The sequence below is a fragment of the Sorex araneus genome, chromosome 6 (genome assembly GCF_027595985.1).
Source record: "Sorex araneus isolate mSorAra2 chromosome 6, mSorAra2.pri, whole genome shotgun sequence".
Taxonomy (NCBI): Eukaryota; Metazoa; Chordata; class Mammalia; order Eulipotyphla; family Soricidae; genus Sorex; species Sorex araneus.
This window is the reverse complement of record NC_073307.1, coordinates 136,148,929-136,169,140: the sequence shown is the minus strand read 5'-3', so window position 1 is coordinate 136,169,140 and position 20,212 is coordinate 136,148,929. Positions and strand designations below refer to the sequence as shown.

The 20,212-nt window shown below is 50.9% G+C and overlaps 1 protein-coding gene across 3 annotated transcripts in view; it reads left to right on the top strand.

Annotated features, from left to right (window-relative positions):
- ELF5 (E74 like ETS transcription factor 5) overlaps nt 1-19,339 on the top strand; it is a 38,801-nt gene extending 19,462 nt beyond the window's left edge. For 2 of the 3 annotated variants that reach the window (XM_055141958.1, XM_055141960.1), the window contains exons 3-7: nt 2,483-2,716; nt 7,332-7,382; nt 15,828-15,896; nt 17,169-17,364; nt 17,979-19,339. In XM_055141958.1, the coding sequence (XP_054997933.1) occupies nt 2,483-2,716; nt 7,332-7,382; nt 15,828-15,896; nt 17,169-17,364; nt 17,979-18,075 (647 nt within the window). In that variant the 3' untranslated portion in view covers nt 18,076-19,339. The remainder of the gene's footprint in view (nt 1-2,482; nt 2,717-7,331; nt 7,383-15,827; nt 15,897-17,168; nt 17,365-17,978) is intronic. The other variant, XM_055141961.1, reaches the window with a different exon arrangement.
- The last annotated feature ends 873 nt before the right edge of the window (nt 19,340-20,212 follow it).

Sequence of the window (20,212 nt, the reverse complement as noted above, 5' to 3'; positions counted from 1 at the left end):
CCTTCGCTGGGGAGGTTCCATCGAGAGTGACCCTTTGGGGTCAAGCACACAAGTCCCAGCCAGCCAGCAAGGCCCCCGCTGCCCTCTGCTATTCTCCTCGGCTCTCTGCTTGTCTCTAGCTCCCCGGAGGCCTCCTCCACACTCTCTGTGTTTCTCTCCGTGCCAACCTTCTGAGGCCTGGGTTGATAGAACAAGGTTCAAGTTCAAACCCCATCCCTCCCACCAGAAGACTAGACGTTTCCCAGCCTGCCACACCCTGGCTATGCAGCCCTGCCCCAGCCCTGCACCTTTCTGTTCCTTGACTGTGGCCTCCTGGGAGGGGCGGGGAACGGAGACCCAACTACTTAGACACCGTGAGTCCTTAGCACAGAATATGTTGCTTCAAGCATCGCACACGTTCTATAATAGTGTTAATCATCACATTAAAATCTTCTGGGCCACAGGAGGGGTGAGAGTGAGAGAGAGAGAGGAGAGGGAGAAGGAGAGGGAGAGAGAGAGGGAGGGAAAGAGAGAGAAGGAAAGGGGCTGGAGCGATAGCACAGTGGGTAGGGAGTTTGCCTTGCACTCGGCCGACTCGGGTTCAATTCCTCGGGTTCATCCCATATGGTCCCCTGAGCACCGCCAGGAGTAATTACTGAGTGCATGAGCCAGGAGTAACCCCTGTGCATCGCCAGGTGTGACCCAAAAAGCAAAAAAAAAAAAAAAAAAGAGAGAGAGAGAAGGAAATTGCCTTCCAGGGATTCATAGAGGGAGGGGAGGGGAGGGGAGGGGAGGGGGGTGGGAAGGAAACTGGGGTCATTGGTGGTGGGAAATGAACATTGGTGAAGAGGTGGGTGTCATTGGATCAGAAACCTGATTGTGATCAGCTTTGTAACTGTGTATCTCAAGGTGACTCAATAAATTTTTTTAAATTTTTAAATAAAATAAAATCTTCTGGGTTGCTCTAAGCACTTTTGCACCAACAAGTCCCAGGTAAGCCACAGAATAGCGACCTAATCCAGTACTATCACCCTCCCATTTTACTGATGACCAAATAAAAGTTCATTGAATGAATTAATGTGTGCAAGGCAGTTGCAAGAATTATTCATGCAAAATTGTTCAGATCCCTGGTACCTCGTCTCTTTGTATCCTGTGCTTGTTCTCTTTCCTGTTTCTCCCAGCCAGAACAAGGCTGATGAGCACCACCCGGTCTGTGCCTGTAGGCCTGGAGCGGTCTTCCTGGGTAGGGTGGCACCCACCTTTCTTGGGACGCCTGTTCTTCCCAAAGAGTGGACTGGTTTGGGGCTGACATGTTAGTACAGGGGATAGGGAGCTTGCCTTGCATGCAACCTCGCTTGGGTCAATTCCCACCACCACAGATTGTCCCCAAAGCCCTGTCTCCAGGACAGACACCTGAGTAAGCCCTGAGCATCCTCTGGGTATGGGATGGGTAGAAAGTGGGAGAGGGAAAGGAAAGGTCTGTGGCTTCAGGAAGCAAGTCCTCTACCACCCCAAACCTAACAACTGCACACCCCTCCACCTCCTGCTCCCCTGCTGGGGCTATCCAGGTCTACTGGACCCTGGGCGATGTCTCACAGGATGGCCAGAGGCAAGTGCCCACTCCACTGATCACCAGTGCTGGGCAGCTGGCCGAAGAGAGCAGGTGGCGACCAATGGGCTTCCATTGCATTGAATCCCTTAATAATGGCACTTCATAAATGCCATTGATTCGTCATCTTCTACATCCCACACAGCCTAGCGACCTGAACCCCAAACTCCACACCAGTCCCGGGAGTGGAACTCCGCATGCCCTTTTGACAGACGAGGTAGCTGCAGCCTCAGTGTCTGTAGCCCAAATGACGAGTGGCAGAATTAGGATGTGAACCCTGGCCCGTGAGGAGCCTGACCCTCTGCCCTTGAACTTGTCTCTACTTGATACTGTCCTTGATGCTGTCTGTAGCCCAACACTGCAAACCGTTGTCTCTCTCTTGTCACGAGTTCTCCTCTTTCTTGGTTTTCTTTTTTCTTTTTGCTGGGGGACCCTCCCAAGGAACTGGTGGGTGGGAGGTGAGGGAGCTGGGGGGAGGGGACAGATGGGCCAATGTTCAGACTTGGGGGTGCAGCATTGCTTTGGGGCCAGTGGTGCCAGGGGAGGGGCCAAGGCCAGCGCCCGGGTGCTTAGACATGTACCCAGAGCCCTGCGCCACACCCCCCAGCCCCAAGTCACCTCTCTCTGAGCGCCAGATTTGGGCCTGAGCACTCCCGAGCCATGACTGGGTTTTCTCCCCTGTCCTTCCCTCTCCTGCCTCCCCCCCCCCTGCCAATCCAGCCCATCGTCCAGCGCCCTTTGGTTTTGGTTGCGGAACAGAGGCGGCCTGGACCCCTGCAGAGCAGCCCGCGGTGGAGGCCCTTTGCACCCCCCAGAGCAGGGATGAGGATGTGGGTGTGACCAGGGCCTCCTTCCGGGGGCCCTCCTCCCTCGCTTCTCTCCCCCCTGCTGCAGCCTGTGACCCCTACTGGACGTCAGTGCACCCCGAGTACTGGACTAAGCACCACGTCTGGGAGTGGCTCCAGTTCTGCTGCGACCAGTACAAGCTGGACGCCAACTGCATCTCCTTCTGCCACTTCAACATCAGTGGCCTGCAGCTCTGCAGCATGACGCAGGAGGAGTTCATCGAGGCGGCCGGCATCTGCGGGGAGTACCTGTACTTCATCCTCCAGAACATCCGCTCACAAGGTCGGTGCCACGGGGCCTCACCTACGGGTCGAAGCTGCAGCAGGGGCAGGGCCAGTGACCCAGCCAGGGGCTTCCCCGACTCCAGCCCGGGAAGCTCTGAGAGCCAGCAGCCACTGGGAGCGCAGGGCTCTCAATCCCTGGCTGTCCTGCTATGCGAGAGTCTCCGAGCTCCCAGACAAAAATTACAAGAAAGCCAGAGAGGAGCTGGAGAGATAGAGGTTATGGCTCTTGTTAGCATGGGGCCGCACCTTCCATCCAGGTTCGAATCCTGGCACTACCTGTGGTCCCCCAGTCCTACCAGTGAGGCCCCTGAGCACCTCGGGATGTAACCCAAAAGCAAAAGATGGAGCGATAGTACAGGGTTTAAGTTATACGGTGAGTCCCAGTTCTTTTTTTTTTTTTGCTTTTTGGGTCACACCCGGCGATGCACAGGGGTCACTCCTGGCTCATGCACTCAGGAATTACCCCTGGCAGTGCTCAGGGGATCATATGGGATGCTGGGATTCAAACCTGGGTTGGTCTCGGGCAAGGCAAACGCCCTACCCGCTGTGCTATCGCTCCAGCCCCAGTGAACACCAGTTCTAATGGTCACACATGAACTGAGAGCCAGGAATAGATCGTGAGAACCCCTGGGTATAGCCAAAACCCTCCCCTAGAAAAACATACAAGAAAGTAAGCATCTTTACAAGAAAGGGTGAAAAAAAAAATTATTCAAAACCCAAGGACAGCTAAAATATATTCACTGAACTCACAAGAACACAGCTGAAACAACAAACACGTATTGCTTTTATAAGGACTCACAGCTCACAGCTGGCACAAAGGGCTCTTGGACGTTTTACTGAGCTGCAAAGAAAATGAACCTTTTACCCTCTCCATCTCCAAAGGAGCTCAATTAGCAGCTTATTTTAGCACTTTCCGAAGAGGGGAGGCCCGAACGGTCACAAGGTGGCGCTAGTAACTTCTTCTAACCCCTCCACCTGCCCTGAAAGAAGAGAACCTGGATGGCAGGTTTGTATTTGTTTTCAGAGAGGATATAATTCTGTCCACCCAAGCCACAGATAAAGAAACAGAGATGCTGAGAGGTGAAGTGACTTCTCCAAGATCACACAATAACAGGGTTGCCTAGAGAAAGGTTGACACACAAAAAAAAGTTTGAGATGAGAAAGTTCTATGTTCGAAGCCTGCTTCCAAGTCCAGAGCCACAGAACCTCATCATTGCCTCACCTCTACCGTGAGATCTCGACCCCCTCCTCCACCAGCTAATAGTCAGGGACATATTACCTCATACCGATGGACACACAAATACAGTCAGTGAAAGTCATCCCACAACCAAGAAACAGAAATTGATCCTTTTTAATTTTGTGTGTCCTACTTTTGAGGTGCTCCTGGCAGTGTCTGAGGGACCATAACCATGCCAGGAACTGACCTGTACAGAGGCCTCAGCATGCAAAACATGTGCTCCAGTCTGTTGAACTGTCTCTCCAGTCCCCAAGACAGAAAAAGATAAATAGAGAAAATCCAGCTCAGTTTTTAAGAAAGCTCTTTCTCCCTAAGAATGGGGCTCAGGATCTGAGTCTGCTGAGGGGTGGGTAGAAGGGTGATGTAAGACATTGGTGGGGGGATGCTAACCCTGGGAGTCAAATTAGAACATCAGATGCTTTAGATTCCACCATTCACAGTATTGCAGACCATGTGAGGCTTACATGGCTTACAGGTAAAAACTAGAGAGATGTCTCTTTTTTTTGAATGGGATCACCATGAGATGGAACAGTACAATGATTGCATTCATTTGTGTGATATAAAAAAATAATATGAGACTAATATCTAAGGCCAGAAAAAATAGGGGACAGAAGGGCTGGTCAGTGGTTGGAAATTACCACACGTGTGGGGGGCGGGGTGGGGAGGGTATTAAGATAGAGGAGGGTCCAGTGTGACAACAATAGTTGGAAATGATCACTCTGGACAAGAACTGAGTGTTAAAAATAGGTAAAAGGATATACGTGATAACCTAACTTTTTTAAGAAAAGATTTTTTTTCATTGTTTGGATTTGAAAATCTTTGTCTTTATTTATTGAATAACTGTGAGATACAATTACAAAGCTTTTGTGATCGGATTTCAGTCATACAATGTTCCAGCACCTATCCCTCCGCCAGTGTACATTTCCCGCCACCAATGTCCCCAGTTTCCCTCCTTCCACCCTCCACCCCCAGTCTGCCTCCTCTGTCTCTCTCTTTCTCTCTGTCTCTGTCTGTCTGTCTGTCTGTCTGTCTGTCTGTCTCTCTCTCTCTCTGTCTCTCTCTCTCTCTGTCTCTCTCTCTCTCTCTCTCTCTCCCCCACCCCCGCCCCTTTTCGGGCATCATGGTTTGCAATGCAGATACTGAGAGGCCATCGTGTTTGGTCCTTGACCCACTTCCAGCACACACCTCCCATCCCGAGCGATCCCTTCCAACCATCATTGTCATAATGGTCCCTTCTCTGTCCCAATGCCCTCTCTCCCAACCCTTGAGGCAGGCTTCCAACCATGGACCATTTGTCCTGGCCCTTGTAAGACAAAAAATTTTTTTTAAGTGTGCTCCTACTTTCGGAAGAGCTGGCTAAGTGGGAGGCTCCCCGTCACTAGAGAAAATCAAGCAATTGAGTAGCCCCTGCTGAGTGGAGATGATATGGCAGAAAGTCTAGCAGAACCCCGCCACTCGGGTCTCCTTCCCATCCCACTACTTACTCCCACCCTGGAGGGGGGGGGAACCGGGGAGAGAAGGGAGGGGAAGAATCGACTCTTCCACCCATATCCCTGTTCTCCGAGCTCTATTAGCTTCTTATAGCTGGGGACGGTGATCTGTGTGCAAATCTGAACAGATCAGAGCAGCTCGGGGAGATGCTCCAGCTTCACCCAGAACCCTGCCGAGAGAATCCACTGCACTCCAATCCCGGGGACCCAGACAGGGAAGCATTCCAGGCTGCAGGGAGGTGTAGCTTCGCATTGCTAGCCTGGACCAAGTTTGTCTCCAGACTCCAGCTGCCCCCGCCCTTAGCAGGGCTCCTCTGTCCCCTGGGAATGGTTACATCAAAAGACCCAGGGGCTGGAGAGATAGGGTACCGGCTAGGGCCTTGGACACTCCTGACCTGGGATCAGTCTCCAGTACCCCAGATAGACCCCGCCCCCATACCCTGAGCCCAGCCAGACGCGGCCCTACCAGAAGTGATTCCTGAGCACAGAGCCAGGAATGAGCCCTGAGCACACACCTCCAGATATGTCCCCCCAGAAATCCCAGTGCCTGATGCCATTACTCTGGGTCTGTGCAGAGCCAATAGACAAAAATCTGTCTGCTTGGGGTACAGCCCACTAATTGCAGCCCCCCCACCTAAGGCCAGGGCAGACAAGTGATCATAGTAAATCTCTCTGTGCCCCTCTTCCGCAATCCCTCTTTCCCAGCCCCCAGCGGGAGACTGGACTGAGGGCGTAAGACACCTGTGAGCCAGGTTTGTTCCCTGGGCAACTTGTTTCCACCTGTGACCAGGACTGGGACTCAGAGCTGCCTTTTGACCTCCTAAGTGCCTCAGTGTCAGCAGCAGATGCTCTGGCTCTGGTCACTGCCTCATGCAGACACTCCTCCTCTTCCCAGCCTTCCCCCCAAGACCAGAGTTCTAGCAGCAACCCCCCCACCAGGGTGGGGACAGTGCACAGAGTCACATCAGAATAAGGGAGTGGCTATGGCATTCACCTTGAAAGCGGCTGACCTGAGTTCTATTTCAGGCATATGGTTCCCCAAGTATCTCTAGGAGTGAATCCTGAGCACAGAGCCAAGAGTAACCCCTGAGCATCACCAGGTGTAACCCAAAAAGCCCAGGAAAAAAAAAACAAGGTGGAAAGAATTGACATAGAAGTCACATTTGGCTTCTGCCTATGAATTGTTCAGAATCAGAAACACACACACACACACACACACACACACACACACACGGACACGGGCTGGGTAGAAACTTCTCAGGCTGAAAAAGCTGAGTCTTCTTCAGCACTGCGGATCTGCAACTCTCTCTCTCTCTCTCTCTCTCGTTCTCTCTCTCTCTCGTTTGCAATAGTATTAGTGGAAGGGTATCACGCATATCACTTTACCTCTTTTCAGTCCTAAATTCTTGTCCAGAGTGATCATTTCCAATATCATTGTCATTGTGGTCCTTTCTCTATCCTAACTTCCCACTCACACACTTATAGCAAGCATCCAACTGTGGACCAATCCTCCTGGCCCTTGTTTCTACTGTCCTTGGGTATTAGTCTCATTGCATCTTTTTTTATATCCCACAAATGAGTGCAATCATTCTATGTCTGTCCCTCTCCTTCTGACTTATTTCACTCAGCAGATCCCTCTCCATGTCCATCCATTTATATGTGAATTTCATGACTCCATTTTTCCTGGTGGCTGCGTAGTGTTCCATAATGTAGATGAACCCTAGTTTCTTTTTCCAGTCTGCATCGTATTCCACAGTGTAGTTGTACCAGAGTTTCTTTATCCAGTTATCTGTTCTCAGGTACTCGGGCTGTTTCCAGATTCTGGATATTGTGAATAGTGATGCAATGAACATAGGAGCGTTTGCTGATTTCTTTTTCTTCTCCAGATTACTCCTTTTTCAATGACGTTGACAAGACCAAGGCCACCATCAAAGACTGTAAGTGGCCACACCCACACCTGCAGCCATGTCCACACTGAGTTTGGGCAGATGGGCTCCAGGCTCTTTGGGGATCCGCCCATGAGGTGGGAGAGCTGAGACCGCCACAGACCAAGAAAGCAGCAGGATAAATGTGGCAGGATGGGTGTGGGTTGGGACCATGAATCCCCTGGAGTTTAGGGACTGCTGATCCAGACTCTGTTTCCCTGTTTTTAAAAACGTGGGACATGCTTGGGGAGTTCCAGAAGCAGTGGCCACCAAGTGTCCACTGCGCACGGCAAAGCCGCTCGAGGCTGGCATCCACTAGCAGGCATCATAGCCACCCCTGCCGAGCTCCTCTGGCCCTGCTGCTGAGAGAGGAGGAATTTGAGCTCTCAGGAGGAGGTCTGGTGTAGGGTTACCTGGTGATGGAAGGATCTGTTGGCTCCGACGGTTAACCCTCGTGGCTCCACAGTTGCAGATGCAGGTTTAGAAAAGGAAATGTTGGAAATGGCTTTTACAGATGTTGATGCTGCTGATGGTGGTGATGGTGATGATAGTGATGTTGGTGGTGGTGATGATGATGATGATGATGATGATAATGATGATGGTGAAAGTGATGATGGTGATGGTGATGATGATACCAGTGATGATGGTGATGATGATGGTGATGATGATGATGTTGGTGATGATGATGATGATGATAATGATGATGGTGAAAGTGATGATGGTGATGGTGATGATGATGACGATGATGATGATGGTGATGGTGATAATGATGATGACAGTGATGGTGATGATGGTGATGATGATGATGACAGTGATGATGATGATGGTGATGGTGATAATGATGATGACAGTAATGGTGATGATGGTGATGATGATGATGACAGTGATATGATGATGATGGTGATGGTGATAATGATGATGACAGTGATGGTGATGATGGTGATGATGATGATGATGACAGTGATGATGATGATGGTGATGATAGTGATGGTGATCATGATGATGGTGATGATGGTGTTGATGGTGATGAATATGGTGTTGATGGTGATGATGATGGTGATAATGATGGTGATGATGGTGGATGGTGATGATGATAGTGATGATGATAGTGGTGACAACAGTGGTGATAACTATGAACTACTGTGTCCCACACAAAGGTCTTGACCCATGTGTTCACCTGGGTTCCTTGCAGCCCCTTCCCTCCCTGCACATCCATTCATTCATCTACTAAGGTGGACAGGGTGTATGGTGACTTCTCTGACCTCTGAGAGGTCCAAGCTGAGGACAGACAGAGAGAAAACATTTCTTAGGATTTATTGTTCCTCTTCCTAAAAACTCAAAGGGCTAGATAGTCCAGGAGTTCCTGCGCTTGCCTTGTACATGGCTGACTCCAGTTCAGTTTTCAGTTCTGCATAGCATCCCCTGGAGCAGCATCAGGAGGGGGCCCTAAGCACAGAACCAAGAGTAAGCCCTGAGAGGCTGGAGAGATAGCACAGCGGAGGAGGGCATTTGCCATGCACCCAGCCAACCTGGGTTCCATCCCCCACATCCAATATGGTCCCCAGAGCCCACCAGGAATGATCCCTGAGCACAGAGGCAGGAATAAGCCAGGAGCACCACTGGGTATGGCCCCAAAACAAAAATAAAAACAAAATAAATAAAGAGTAAGCCCTGAGCACAGCTGACTATGGCTCAAAAACCCAAAAGAAAGAAAAACCAAAACTTTAAATGAAATAATCAGGGACCGGAGTGATAGTGCAGAGGGTAAGGTGTCTGTCTTGTATGCATCTGCCCTCTTGGTTTGATCCTCGGCAGCCCATTTGGTCCCCTGAGCACTGGCAGGAGTAATTCCTAAGTGCAGAGCCAGGAGTAACCCCTGAGCGTTGCCAGGTGTGACCCTAAAACTAAACAAAACAAAACAAAAATGAAAAAAGCGAAATTCTCATATTGGGAATGATTCGGTTAGTGTAGGGGGGTTGGTCCAGGCTGAAAATCCTGGGCACTGAAGATCCAGGCTCACCTCTGTGGCCTGGACCCTCAGCCCTCAGCTTTCCTCACTCTGCTGTTACCTTGGGGGTCCCCTGATTGGGACCCCTCTGCAGCAGCCTCAGGAGAGGACCCCAACTGTCAGCACCCAGCCCCACCCAAGCAAAGGCCCTTACCCAGGGAGGCCACTGAGGGCATCGCGGAGCGTGTGTCTCTGTCCTCCCGGGCCCAGAGACAGGCCCCCAACCAACCCTTCCCAGGGCCAGTGTCTGCACCTGTAACAAAAGTCTCTTTCCCCCTGGGAAATGTGGAGATAGAAGCGGAGGGGGTCAGGGAGAGAGACTGCACACCCACAGTGTTTGCAGGTGTTCCCTGCACATAGAACAGCCCAATTTGGTTCAGACTGGTAGTACAGTGGGTAGGATGCCTGCCTTGCATGCAGCAGACCCGGGTTCTTTCCCTGGCATCCCATATGGTCCCCGGAGCACCGCTAGGAGTGATTCCTGAGTGCAGAGCCAGGAGTAACCCCTGATGTGTAATCCCAAATGTGTCCCGAACGTCAAATAAACAGGAAAAAAGAACAGCCCAGAGAGTCTATCCTGCCACAGCAATCAGAGGAATAGCACAGCCGGCATTTACTGCACCTTTGGGAGGAGCTTTCTCTGAGCCAGCTGGTGCCAGCACCTTTATCCACCGGGTCCCAAGCGTCCCTAACCAGGGAGACAGACACAAGCTTCTCAGAGGGAGGGAGGCAAGCTTGGGGTTTAGGTAACTGGTGAGGCATGCAGACAGGGCTTTCTTTATCCCTTAATCTCTTCATTCTTTCTTTGGGGAGGAGGGGGTTTCATCTATTCACTCACCTCTTCATAGATTCACGGCGAGTCAAAGCCAACACTTACTGGGCCAGTGAGCCCCTCCTGTGTGCCGCCCGGGGGGCTCTTTTCCCTCTGTGGCTCATTCTGTTGCACCTCCCAGGCCAAGGACCCCTCTGGTAGAGAAGCCCTCCTCCTACACACCCAGCCATACTCCCCCCGCTCCCCGGTGGTGTTCAGGGGTAGAATCTGGGGCCCAGAATGTGGCAGGGACAGGGACGGTCTCACAACTGTCATTCCCCTTGAATGGGCCTCCGAGGTGGCCCAGTTCCTGGCCGAGACTGGTTGGATTTGTCAAGGGTGGGCTGCCCTGCCCAGTGAGTCTGCGTTGTCAATCCTGGGTGGGAAAATGGGCCCCTAAGGGGCTGGGGCCAGGGCTGAGGGGCTTGAACCCAGGACTCGCTCAGGCAAGGCGAAGGCACCACCTTCCAGGAGAATAAAGTCCAGACCTGAAGGTCACTAGCGTGGGCCGTAGATATGCACCCCCGCCCCTAAGTACTTGAGATGTCTGAGCAGGAATCCAGGCTTTGCTCTCAGCCTGTCTGCAGGGGGGGATAGGAGAGGGTGGTGGGAAGAAAAGACAAAATGAAAGGGTTGCAGGGGCTGGATCGATTGCACAGCAGATAGGGCCTTACACCATGGCTGACCCGGGTTCAATCCCTGGCACCTTCTATGATACCCTGACTCCTCCCAGAAGTAATTTCTGATTGCAGAGCCAGGAGTAACCCCTGAGCACCACTGGATGTGGCCCCAAAACAAAAATAAAATGTAAAGGAGGAGATGCTGGGGTCTGTCACAGAGTTTTGTCTGGCAGGACCCCGTGAGCAGGGGTGAAGGGGAGACCCATCCTACCTCTGAGATACCAAACCCTCTGTCCTGATGCCACTCCCCGCCCCCCAGCCAGTAAAGGCCTCGAGCTGCAGTCAACTCTGAGAACGTTCAGAAGAGCCTCTGCAGTAAAAACAAGACTGTCTCAGGCCAGGGATCCCCCCACCTTGCCCCCAGGGAAAAAGAGGCCCCTAGCCACCACATGCCTCCCTCTGCCCGTGCTGGGTTAGTCCGTCAGCCTCAGAGCCAGATCACAGACGCACCTGAACGGACTCAGGAGTGGAAAGGGCGACTCGCTCTGTTGCCTTTGGCATTTCTGACCTCTATTCACCTTTGTTTCTCTTCTGTGATTTCTAGCCGGGGCAGCTGTGGGGTGACCTGTGGAGGAGGCCTTGGGTCACACAGAGGGGAGAGAATGCTCAGGGAGCCTTGGCCACTGCCCCACTCACCTGCTTTCATGCACTTGACAACACTCACCACCTCCTCCACGCCTGACGGTACAGAGACAGACCCCAGAGTCAGAGACCCCCAAAGCTCCACGTCCTCCTTCCCCTCATTCACTCTCTCCTCAGCGTTGGAATGAGAACGGCACCACTAGCAACCGGGTCCATGCTGGGGTCGTGAACCCCCAAACATCCCCAGGGCTCACTCTATTCCTGCACCCCTGCTCTCATGCCTCCTTGTCAAGATAGCATCCTCGCCTGATCGGCCACGGTTAAAACTGCAATTTTGGGGCCAGAGCAATAGGACAGCGGGGAGGGCATTGGCCTCATACGCAGCCAACCTGGGGTCAATCTCCAGCATCCCATATGGTCCCTTGAGCACCACTAGGAGTGATTCCTGAGCGCAGAGCCAGTAGTAACCCCTGAGCATCACTGGGTGTGACCCATAAAGCAAAAAAATAATAATAAAATAAACAAAAAATGTTGCAAATTTGTTGGGGTCAGAGCAATAGTACGTCAGGCAGGGCACTTGCCTTGTATGTGGCCAACCCCGGTTCAATCCCTGAACTCACATATGGTGTCCTGAGTCTTGCCAAGAGTGATTCCTGAGCAGAGATCCTGGAGTAAGCCCTGAGTACTTCCAGATGCATCCTCACCCCCTCACCTTTACTTAAAATAAAATAAAATAAAATAAAATAAAAAGGAGGGTCAGAGAGATAGTACAGAGGGGAGGGCGTTTGCCTTGCACTCGGTCAACCCAAGTTCAAACCCCAGCATCCCATATGGTCCCCTGAGCAACGTCAAGAGTAGTTCCTGTGTGCAGAGCCCGGAGTAATCCCTGAGCATCATTGGGTGTGATCCAAAATGTAAATAAATAAATAATAAATAAATAAATAAATAAATAATAAAAGAAATGGGTTTCAGAGCCATAGTACAGCAGATTGGGCATTTGCCTTGCATGCGGTCAAACCCAGCACAAGGAAAATGATTCTGATTTGATTCTGGCACCCCATATGGTCCCCAGAGCTTGCCAGGAGTGACTCTTGAGCTCAGAGCAAGGAGTTAGCCCTGAGTATCATCAGGTGCGGCCAGAATAAAATTGCCACTTGACTCCCCCACTCTGCCTCGCCCGCTCCTTCCCTCCGAAGCACTCACCACCACTCAACTCTTCTGGGCCGGCTTGTCAGTGACTGTTCCCACCGCCCGAGGAGCCCACTTGTTCTTTGGGGCTGCACCTCCAATCCCCCATACTGTGGGGTGCTGCGGAGACCAGTTCCTACCAGGGGGTGAACTACCTGCTGAGAGCAGCCCTCCCACTCCACCCCCTACTTTGTCACACGTAGTGGAAGGGGGACAGTTCTAGTCGCGCACCCCAAAGATAAGTGAGTGCCTGCGGATGGCACACATGTTCCAGAAACACCCCGTGTTTGCCGAGCATCTACCAGGAAAGACAGTTCAGCAGCCGTGGTTGATTCGGACTTTGAAGCCAAACTGCTCTGGGCTCAGGGCCTGCTGAAAACTGGAGAAAACTTCAACTCTCTGTGCTTAGGTTCCAAACTCAGTACAAGGCAAATAGCCGGGCTTGGGAGATAGCTTAGCAGCCAGCCCCTGAGCTTGATCCTCGGCAGACCTCGCCCCCGGCACTCTTGTGGTGGCCCTGGAAGCCCTTGGGGCCCTGGGACCTGGACTAAAGCATGGAACCTCCATTCCTGGTGGACGAGACTCACCAGGAATGATCCTGGTCCTGTGAGCATTGCTTAGGAGCTCCAAATAAGTAAACAGATTTATTTTTTTATAAATAAATAGCAATAAATCCCAATAATAGAGGGTATGGAAATAATAATATATGGTATGGAAAGGGCTAAAGAGAACCTGGATGCAAGGCACTTAGTGCACTCTTGAGCACTTAGGAAGGTCCACGTAGACGTTGGCTCTTATGTGTGTGTGTGTGGCGGGGAGCAGGAGTCCCACTGCAAAGCCAGAGTACTCAGGTGCTTTGGGGCAGAGCAGGGCCTGGTTGCGGAGGCTGAGCATGGAGACTCGTTGCAGAGGCTGAGCGTGGAGAAGATTCTTGCAGAGGTGCAGGAGAGGGAGGGGGTGCTGGTGATGCCCTGCACACTGAGCAGAGGCCGAGATCAGGAGAAAACCAGCCCTCCAGCCACCCTCTAGCTCTATGGAAATTAGAGAGCAGCTAGAAGGAAGGTAGGGACACTAAGGGCCAGTCTGAAAGGCTGGCATGAGAGGGGAGTGTTCACCTTAATATCAGGAGAGTGCCGAGCCCTGCGGGGTGTTCAGCCAGGGAGCCCCATGGTCTGATGGCACTAGGGCAGTCCAGGGGCAGCTGTGTGGTACCCAGGCCACCTCCCTTTCCTCACTGATATGCTTCTACCATCTCAGAGCTACAGGACTGTTCAGTGGGGAAGGCTAGTGCAGGGTGGCTGAGTACATAGATTCTAATGGCTACTCAGTAAGACCAAGCACCTACTGTGTGCCAGGCACTACGCTGGATGCAGGTGGAGTACATGGGGGTATGTAAACACAAGTCCCTCTGTGGTGTGATAGCAGAACAAACCCGTCAACGTTTTATAGAATAGTTTGATAAGGCCAGAGAAATAATACAGTGGGACAGGTACTTGTGCATTGCATGCAGCCAACCTGGGTTCAATCCTTACCACCCCATATGCTTCCCTGAGCCTGACCAGGAGTGATCTCTGAGCAAAAAGCCAGGAGTAATCCCTGAGTCTAGTCAGGTATGGCCCCAATATAAACAAACAGAAAAGGAATAGGTTCAGTAGAGATCAGTGTTATGGCAATGATGATGATGATGATGATGATGATGATGATGATGATGATGATGATGATAACAGTATTAAAATTGGTGATGAAGATATTTAGGAGTATGTGGGTGGGACCAGAAACTATCAGAGAGCTCGGGCAATTGGAGAGCACCTTCCTGAGAAGGTGACCAGCAGCAAAGCTTGAGAGGAGAAGCAACACCCCAGGAAAGAACACAGGTGCAAAGGCCCTGAAGTGGAATGTGCTTGAGTTTCAGAAAACAGCAGGAGGCCATGGGGACAGAATGAGAGTGCACATGGGGACTGGCAGGGGGCTGAGGCGACCACCAACATTTTTACATTTCAGGTTGCTTTGAGTTGTCTTGGGTGTCACTATGTGTGACTGTCTTGGGCGGGTGCTTATGCCCAAGAGTTGAGCCCGTGTGTGTTTATGCCTGGCCTTCTCCTACCTAAATACCCTGGTCTCTTGCTTTTTCTTTTCCTGGCATTCCTTCTAGCAAGTTCTCCACACGTTAACCAGAGGTCCTTCTTAAAATGTGGGTCTTGTCAAATTCCCGAATTCTGTTCTATGCTCTGTCACTGTCACTGTCACTGTTATCCCGTTGCTCATCGATTTTTTTGAGGGGGCACCAGTAACGTCTCTCATTGTGAGACTTATTGTTACTGTTTTTGACATATCTAATACTCCATGGGGAGCTTGCTAGGCTCTGCCGTGCAGGCATGATACTCTCGGTAGCTTGCCGGGCTCTCCGAGAGGGGCGAAGGAATCGAACACGGGTCGGCCACATGAAAGGCGAACGCCGTACCACTGTGCTATCGCTCCAGCCTGAGAAAAAAAAAAAAGTCCTTTCCCTCCCCAACAAGGAAGACCAGTTGGACATGGACACGTCCCCACCCCCACCCTGGCATCCCAACCACCCCTCTCCCCTGGCACTGAGTGGGCCCTCCATGGCATTGCTCAGCTGGGACAGTCTTTCCCACCTCCTCACTTGTTCCCTTGGCATCTTGGCCATGTGGTACCATGTGCCCCCCATACCCTCCCAACACACCCTTAAGTCAATACTTTCCTCACCTTCTCTGTCTACCATCTTGCCGTCCTCCCAACATGTAAAGCAAAGGACCATTTGCCTGTGCTGCTTGTGTTTAGCTTTGCTCATGAGGACTTCAGTCCCCAGAAGCAGGAACCACATCTGCTTGCTCACTCTTGTCTTCTAGCTCGGAGCCCAGAGCCTGGCACACAGCAGTATTGATACAAACATCCTTACCACGTTGATGCCAGCATGTACCACCGCTGGCACACACTGACATGCAACGTCAGTCAACACAAATGGCAGTATCAACGTGTTTTAAAGACACGTGCCAGGACTTTGGCATCTCTGTTTCTCCCCCTGACTAATGACGACCAAAACTCACTGCAGGGCGCTTTCCACCCAAAAGGTGTTCTGCTGCTCTTTGACTATTGTTGGCACCATCGTACCTGTCTTGTGGCCTCCTGAGTCTGTCTGACTGCTGGAAATCACTCTGTTGTTGCAGATGCCGACTCCAGTTGCTTGAAGACAAGTGGCATCAAGAGCCAGGACTGCCACGGTCACGGGCGAACAAGTAAGTGCAGGAGGAGCCTTTTCACTTTCTTTTTTGGTGGTGGGGGGGTGGTCACACTCAGCGATGCTCAGGGGTTACTCCTTGCTCTGCACTCAGGAATTACTCCTAGCAGTGCTCGGGGGATCATATGGAATGCCGGGGATTGAATCCAGGTTGGCCGTGTGTAGGGCAAGTGCCCTACCCACTGGATAGACACCTGCTATCCCTATCCGGCCCCTTCACTTTCTTTTTAAGTTTAGTTAGGACTTGGTGACTTGTCATGGGTTGACAATATCATGGCGGTGGGGTCTTTCATGCGTATATCTCATTGTCACCACTCCCATGTCCCAGAAAGCCCCCTGTGCACCTTCCTCCCAATGTCCAGCGGCAAATTAGATTCTGAAAAGTTTTGATACTATATATTGGGGGGAGGGGGCAGCCACCTCCCAATTCTTTGTGTGTTAGAGAAGTGTACGCTCATGTGCACAGATATGATCAACATCTATTTTTTCTTTTCATTTGGAAAAGGCATCATCACAAGGGACATGAGGGGGGAGAGCTGTTAGGTGGCTGTAGAGCATCTGAGGAGAGCGCATTTCTCCCGGGCTGCTGGCCCTCATTCAGTTTCCCCCAGAGATGGGAACAGAAGGACCCCCCAGGGTTGACACTTGCATAGCTACCCCCAAACCCAAACTCAAACGCGTTCAGAAACCCAGACTTCGGGATGTGGATCCAGCCACCTGCCATGTGTTTATGAAGCCATCGTCTCTGTGAAGGAATTGGAACTTTTACTATCTCTTTTAGCATGCAAGGTCCCTAGAGAGATGTGGGGAGGGATGTGGAAAGAAATGAATTCCGGGTCTGTACCTGGAGGCTGTCCAAACCCCACATGGGCCAATTGTTCATGGAAAACATAACCAGGGGTGGGGCCTTTCTGATAACTATGCAACCCAGGGCCATCTGCCACCTGTGGAGGACTTCAAGGGTCCTTAACTCAGCTCGCAGCAATGGAATGAGTCCACGGTTCCACAGAACATTCCGGAGCCCTGGTGCAGGGAGTCCAGGTGGCTGCCCTAGAGTTCAAGATCCAGAGGTCCCTTCCCAGAGGCTGGCATGCCCCCAGGACGTACCACCCTCCCAAGGACCGCACCCTGCTTTAACCACTGCAAAAGGACCCCCGGAGCAGCCATCCTCTTGGTTGAGCAAGTTAGGCACCTCTTCTCTTAGAATTTAAAAACACCCCGGAAGTTAATTCTTTTTTCTTTTTTCTTTTTTGCCCCTCTTTGGCCAAAGGCCTCCAAAGTTCGCATCTCTGGGAATTCGTGCGCGACCTGCTGCTCTCTCCGGAGGAAAACTGTGGCATTCTGGAGTGGGAAGATAGGGAGCAAGGCATTTTCCGGGTGGTTAAATCGGAAGCGCTGGCCAAGATGTGGGGACAAAGGAAGAAAAATGACAGAATGACCTACGAAAAGCTGAGCAGAGCCCTGAGGTGAGTGCCACCCCCCCCACCCCTCCCTCGGCCCCCACCCACCCACCCACCCCTGGAGCCCCAACTCCCTGCAGAGTTATATAAAGTAACAAACTTCAGACAGTGGGGCAGAGGCCACGTGATTGCCCAAAGATTCGAAGACAAACCCTCGGTTCTTAATTACTGGTGGGATTATGCTTTGTAAATCGACAGTGCCTACCTGTTTGGCAGTATTCCCCAGGGGATCGCTCTGAACCCCACATACCACACACACACACACACACACACACACACACACACACGCACAGAGCTTCCAGCCTGAAGCTCACCAGATTCCACTAAAAGGGATGTGTGTTTGTATGTGTTTGATGATGGTGGGGTTCAGGGCCATCCCCCAAGCTCACCCCCCATCTATGTTTTCAATGGAATCCGGTGAGCTTCAGCCCGAAAGCTGTCTGGGAAAGGTTTATGTGTAAGTTGATAATAGGGTGTGAAAATACCGAGTAAGCCCCAAGCTACCTGTCACCCGAGAGCGGGGGAGGAGAGTGTGGGTTATCCTGTTGTTTCTCTGGGTGCCAGCCCCTCTTCTGCCCCTCCTTTCTCTTCTGCTCTCTCTCTCTCTTTCTCTCTCACAGGTACTACTATAAAACAGGGATTTTGGAACGGGTCGACCGAAGGTTAGTGTATAAATTTGGAAAAAATGCCCACGGGTGGCAGGAAGAGAAGTTATGATTGTCTCCCGGCTCAAGTTCCTTTTATGGATTTCTGTCTTTTGAAGCAATCCGATTGCAATGGACATTTGAAAGTCTTTGTTTTGTTTTGTTTTGAAACCTGCAAACGTGCTGATAAAATTTCTCCACATCTCAGCTTACCTTTGGATTCAGAGTTGTTGTCTGCTGGGGGTGGTGGTTACAACCCCTGAGACGTCTTTGTTGTTGTTGTTGTTGTTGTTCAAGCAGAGGGGAGGAGGACATGATCTTTTGTGATGTCTCGATCAAACATATTTCCCTAGTCAAGAGTTGCAGAACCAACATGCCATGGGTGCTGCACAGTGAAAAAAAAAAATCCCCTTTCTGCCATGAGTCTCCTTAGGGTTTCCACTGCACAGGCTCACGTGTTTCCTCACAGTCAGTGGCAGCAGCAAAGAGGGGAGACGTGAGTAGTTTGTAGTTGACCTACTAGGAAGGGGTGAGATATGGGGGAGCAAACAAAGTGTAGATGCTAAATTGTGAACGTCAGATTTCAAACAGAAGGTTCTTAAGTAATGAAAGAGCGAAGGCATCAAGGTGAGAGACTGGCTGTAACAGAGGTTCATTGTAAGGTTTTTAACCAGAGCATCTTTTGGGCCACTTGGCAAAACTCCCAGGGCCCTTGTTCTATAGTGACATGCTTCACTTAGGCACATCAGGATTCTGAGTTCATTGCCCTTCTTCATTCTACCCATAGAGGGGGGGTGGGCATTGGATATGCAGAAAATCAATAAGCCCAAAGCACAGCTCTTCGTGTGATTCTTGCTGTTGACACCATACAATTGTAATTAGTGGATTTTATCTTACAACCAAGACATTAGGTCTTTATAGACCTGGACACAATCTGATGTCTTTGTAATGGTCAACAATGAGTGTCTTTTATTGTGTCTTCCTACCTGATACGTACTCAAGCTCTCAAACACATATTTCCTTGACAAAAAAGAAAAATAGTGACAGTGAACCCCGTGAACTGTTCACGGTTAAAGTCTGCACTGACCTTTCCCTACCAGCCACCGACGGGGAAGCCATTAGTGCCCTCACCTAGGTGGACAGTCTCCCAGACTCTGACCTCACCAGAGCAGGAAGTGCTACATGTCAAGACTGAGAACGTCCTGCTAGAGTTTAAGGTCAAAAGTAACTTTAAAAAAAAATGTGAATGATTGTAAAATAATCTATTTTTGGATTCATGTGTTTTCCAGGTGGATATAGTTTGTAAACAATGTGAATAAAATATTTAACATGTTCAACTGTCTCTGGACTGTTATTTCCATTCAAGCTGACTCAATAAACAGTCAACCCTGTGATGACTCTCTGCTTTCTGTAGCAGTGGGGGTGGCCGTCTTTATAGAGCCCTAAAGATACTAGGAATATGGAGGGATTCTGCCACCTTTACACTGTAACTGAAACTTCCCAGTGAGATCTAGTGGGGTCTATTAAACTTTTGCTTGGAGCCACACATGTACACAACTATACATGTAATTTGTGGTCCTAAGGATTTGTTTTGTTTCTCTACTCAGGAAAATGTAGATGACCTCCTCCTCCCCTCCTCCTCCTCCTCCTCCTCCTCCCCTCATCCTCCTCCTCCTCCTCTTCCTCCTCCTTCTCCTCCTCCTCTTCTTCTTCTTTTTAATGTGGGAGTATCACTGTCACTGTATCACTGTCATCCCGTTGCTCGTCGATTTACTTGAGCGGGCACCAATAACATCTCTATTACACTCAGCCCTGAAATTTTAGCAGCCTCTCCTTACTCATCTTTCCCAACGATTGGAGGCTCTTTCAGGGTCAGGGGAATGAGACCTATCGTTACTGTTTTTGGCATATTGAATACGCCACATGTAGCTTGCCAGTCTCTGCCATGCAGGCAGGATACTCTCGGTAGCTTGCCAGGCTCTCCGAGAAGTATGTACATATCTTTTACTGTATTTGGGATATGAATACGCCATGGGGATCTTGCAAGGCTCTCTCGTGTGGACAATAGACTCTTGATAGCTTGGATAGCTTGTCAAATTCTCCAAGAGGGAGAAGAAGGCTACACTTGGGTTCCTCTGTCAGTCCCTTCATGTGTGAGGCTCGTCCGAACGTGTGGAGTGTGGCCTTGAGCATGGCAGTGGCTGGATTCC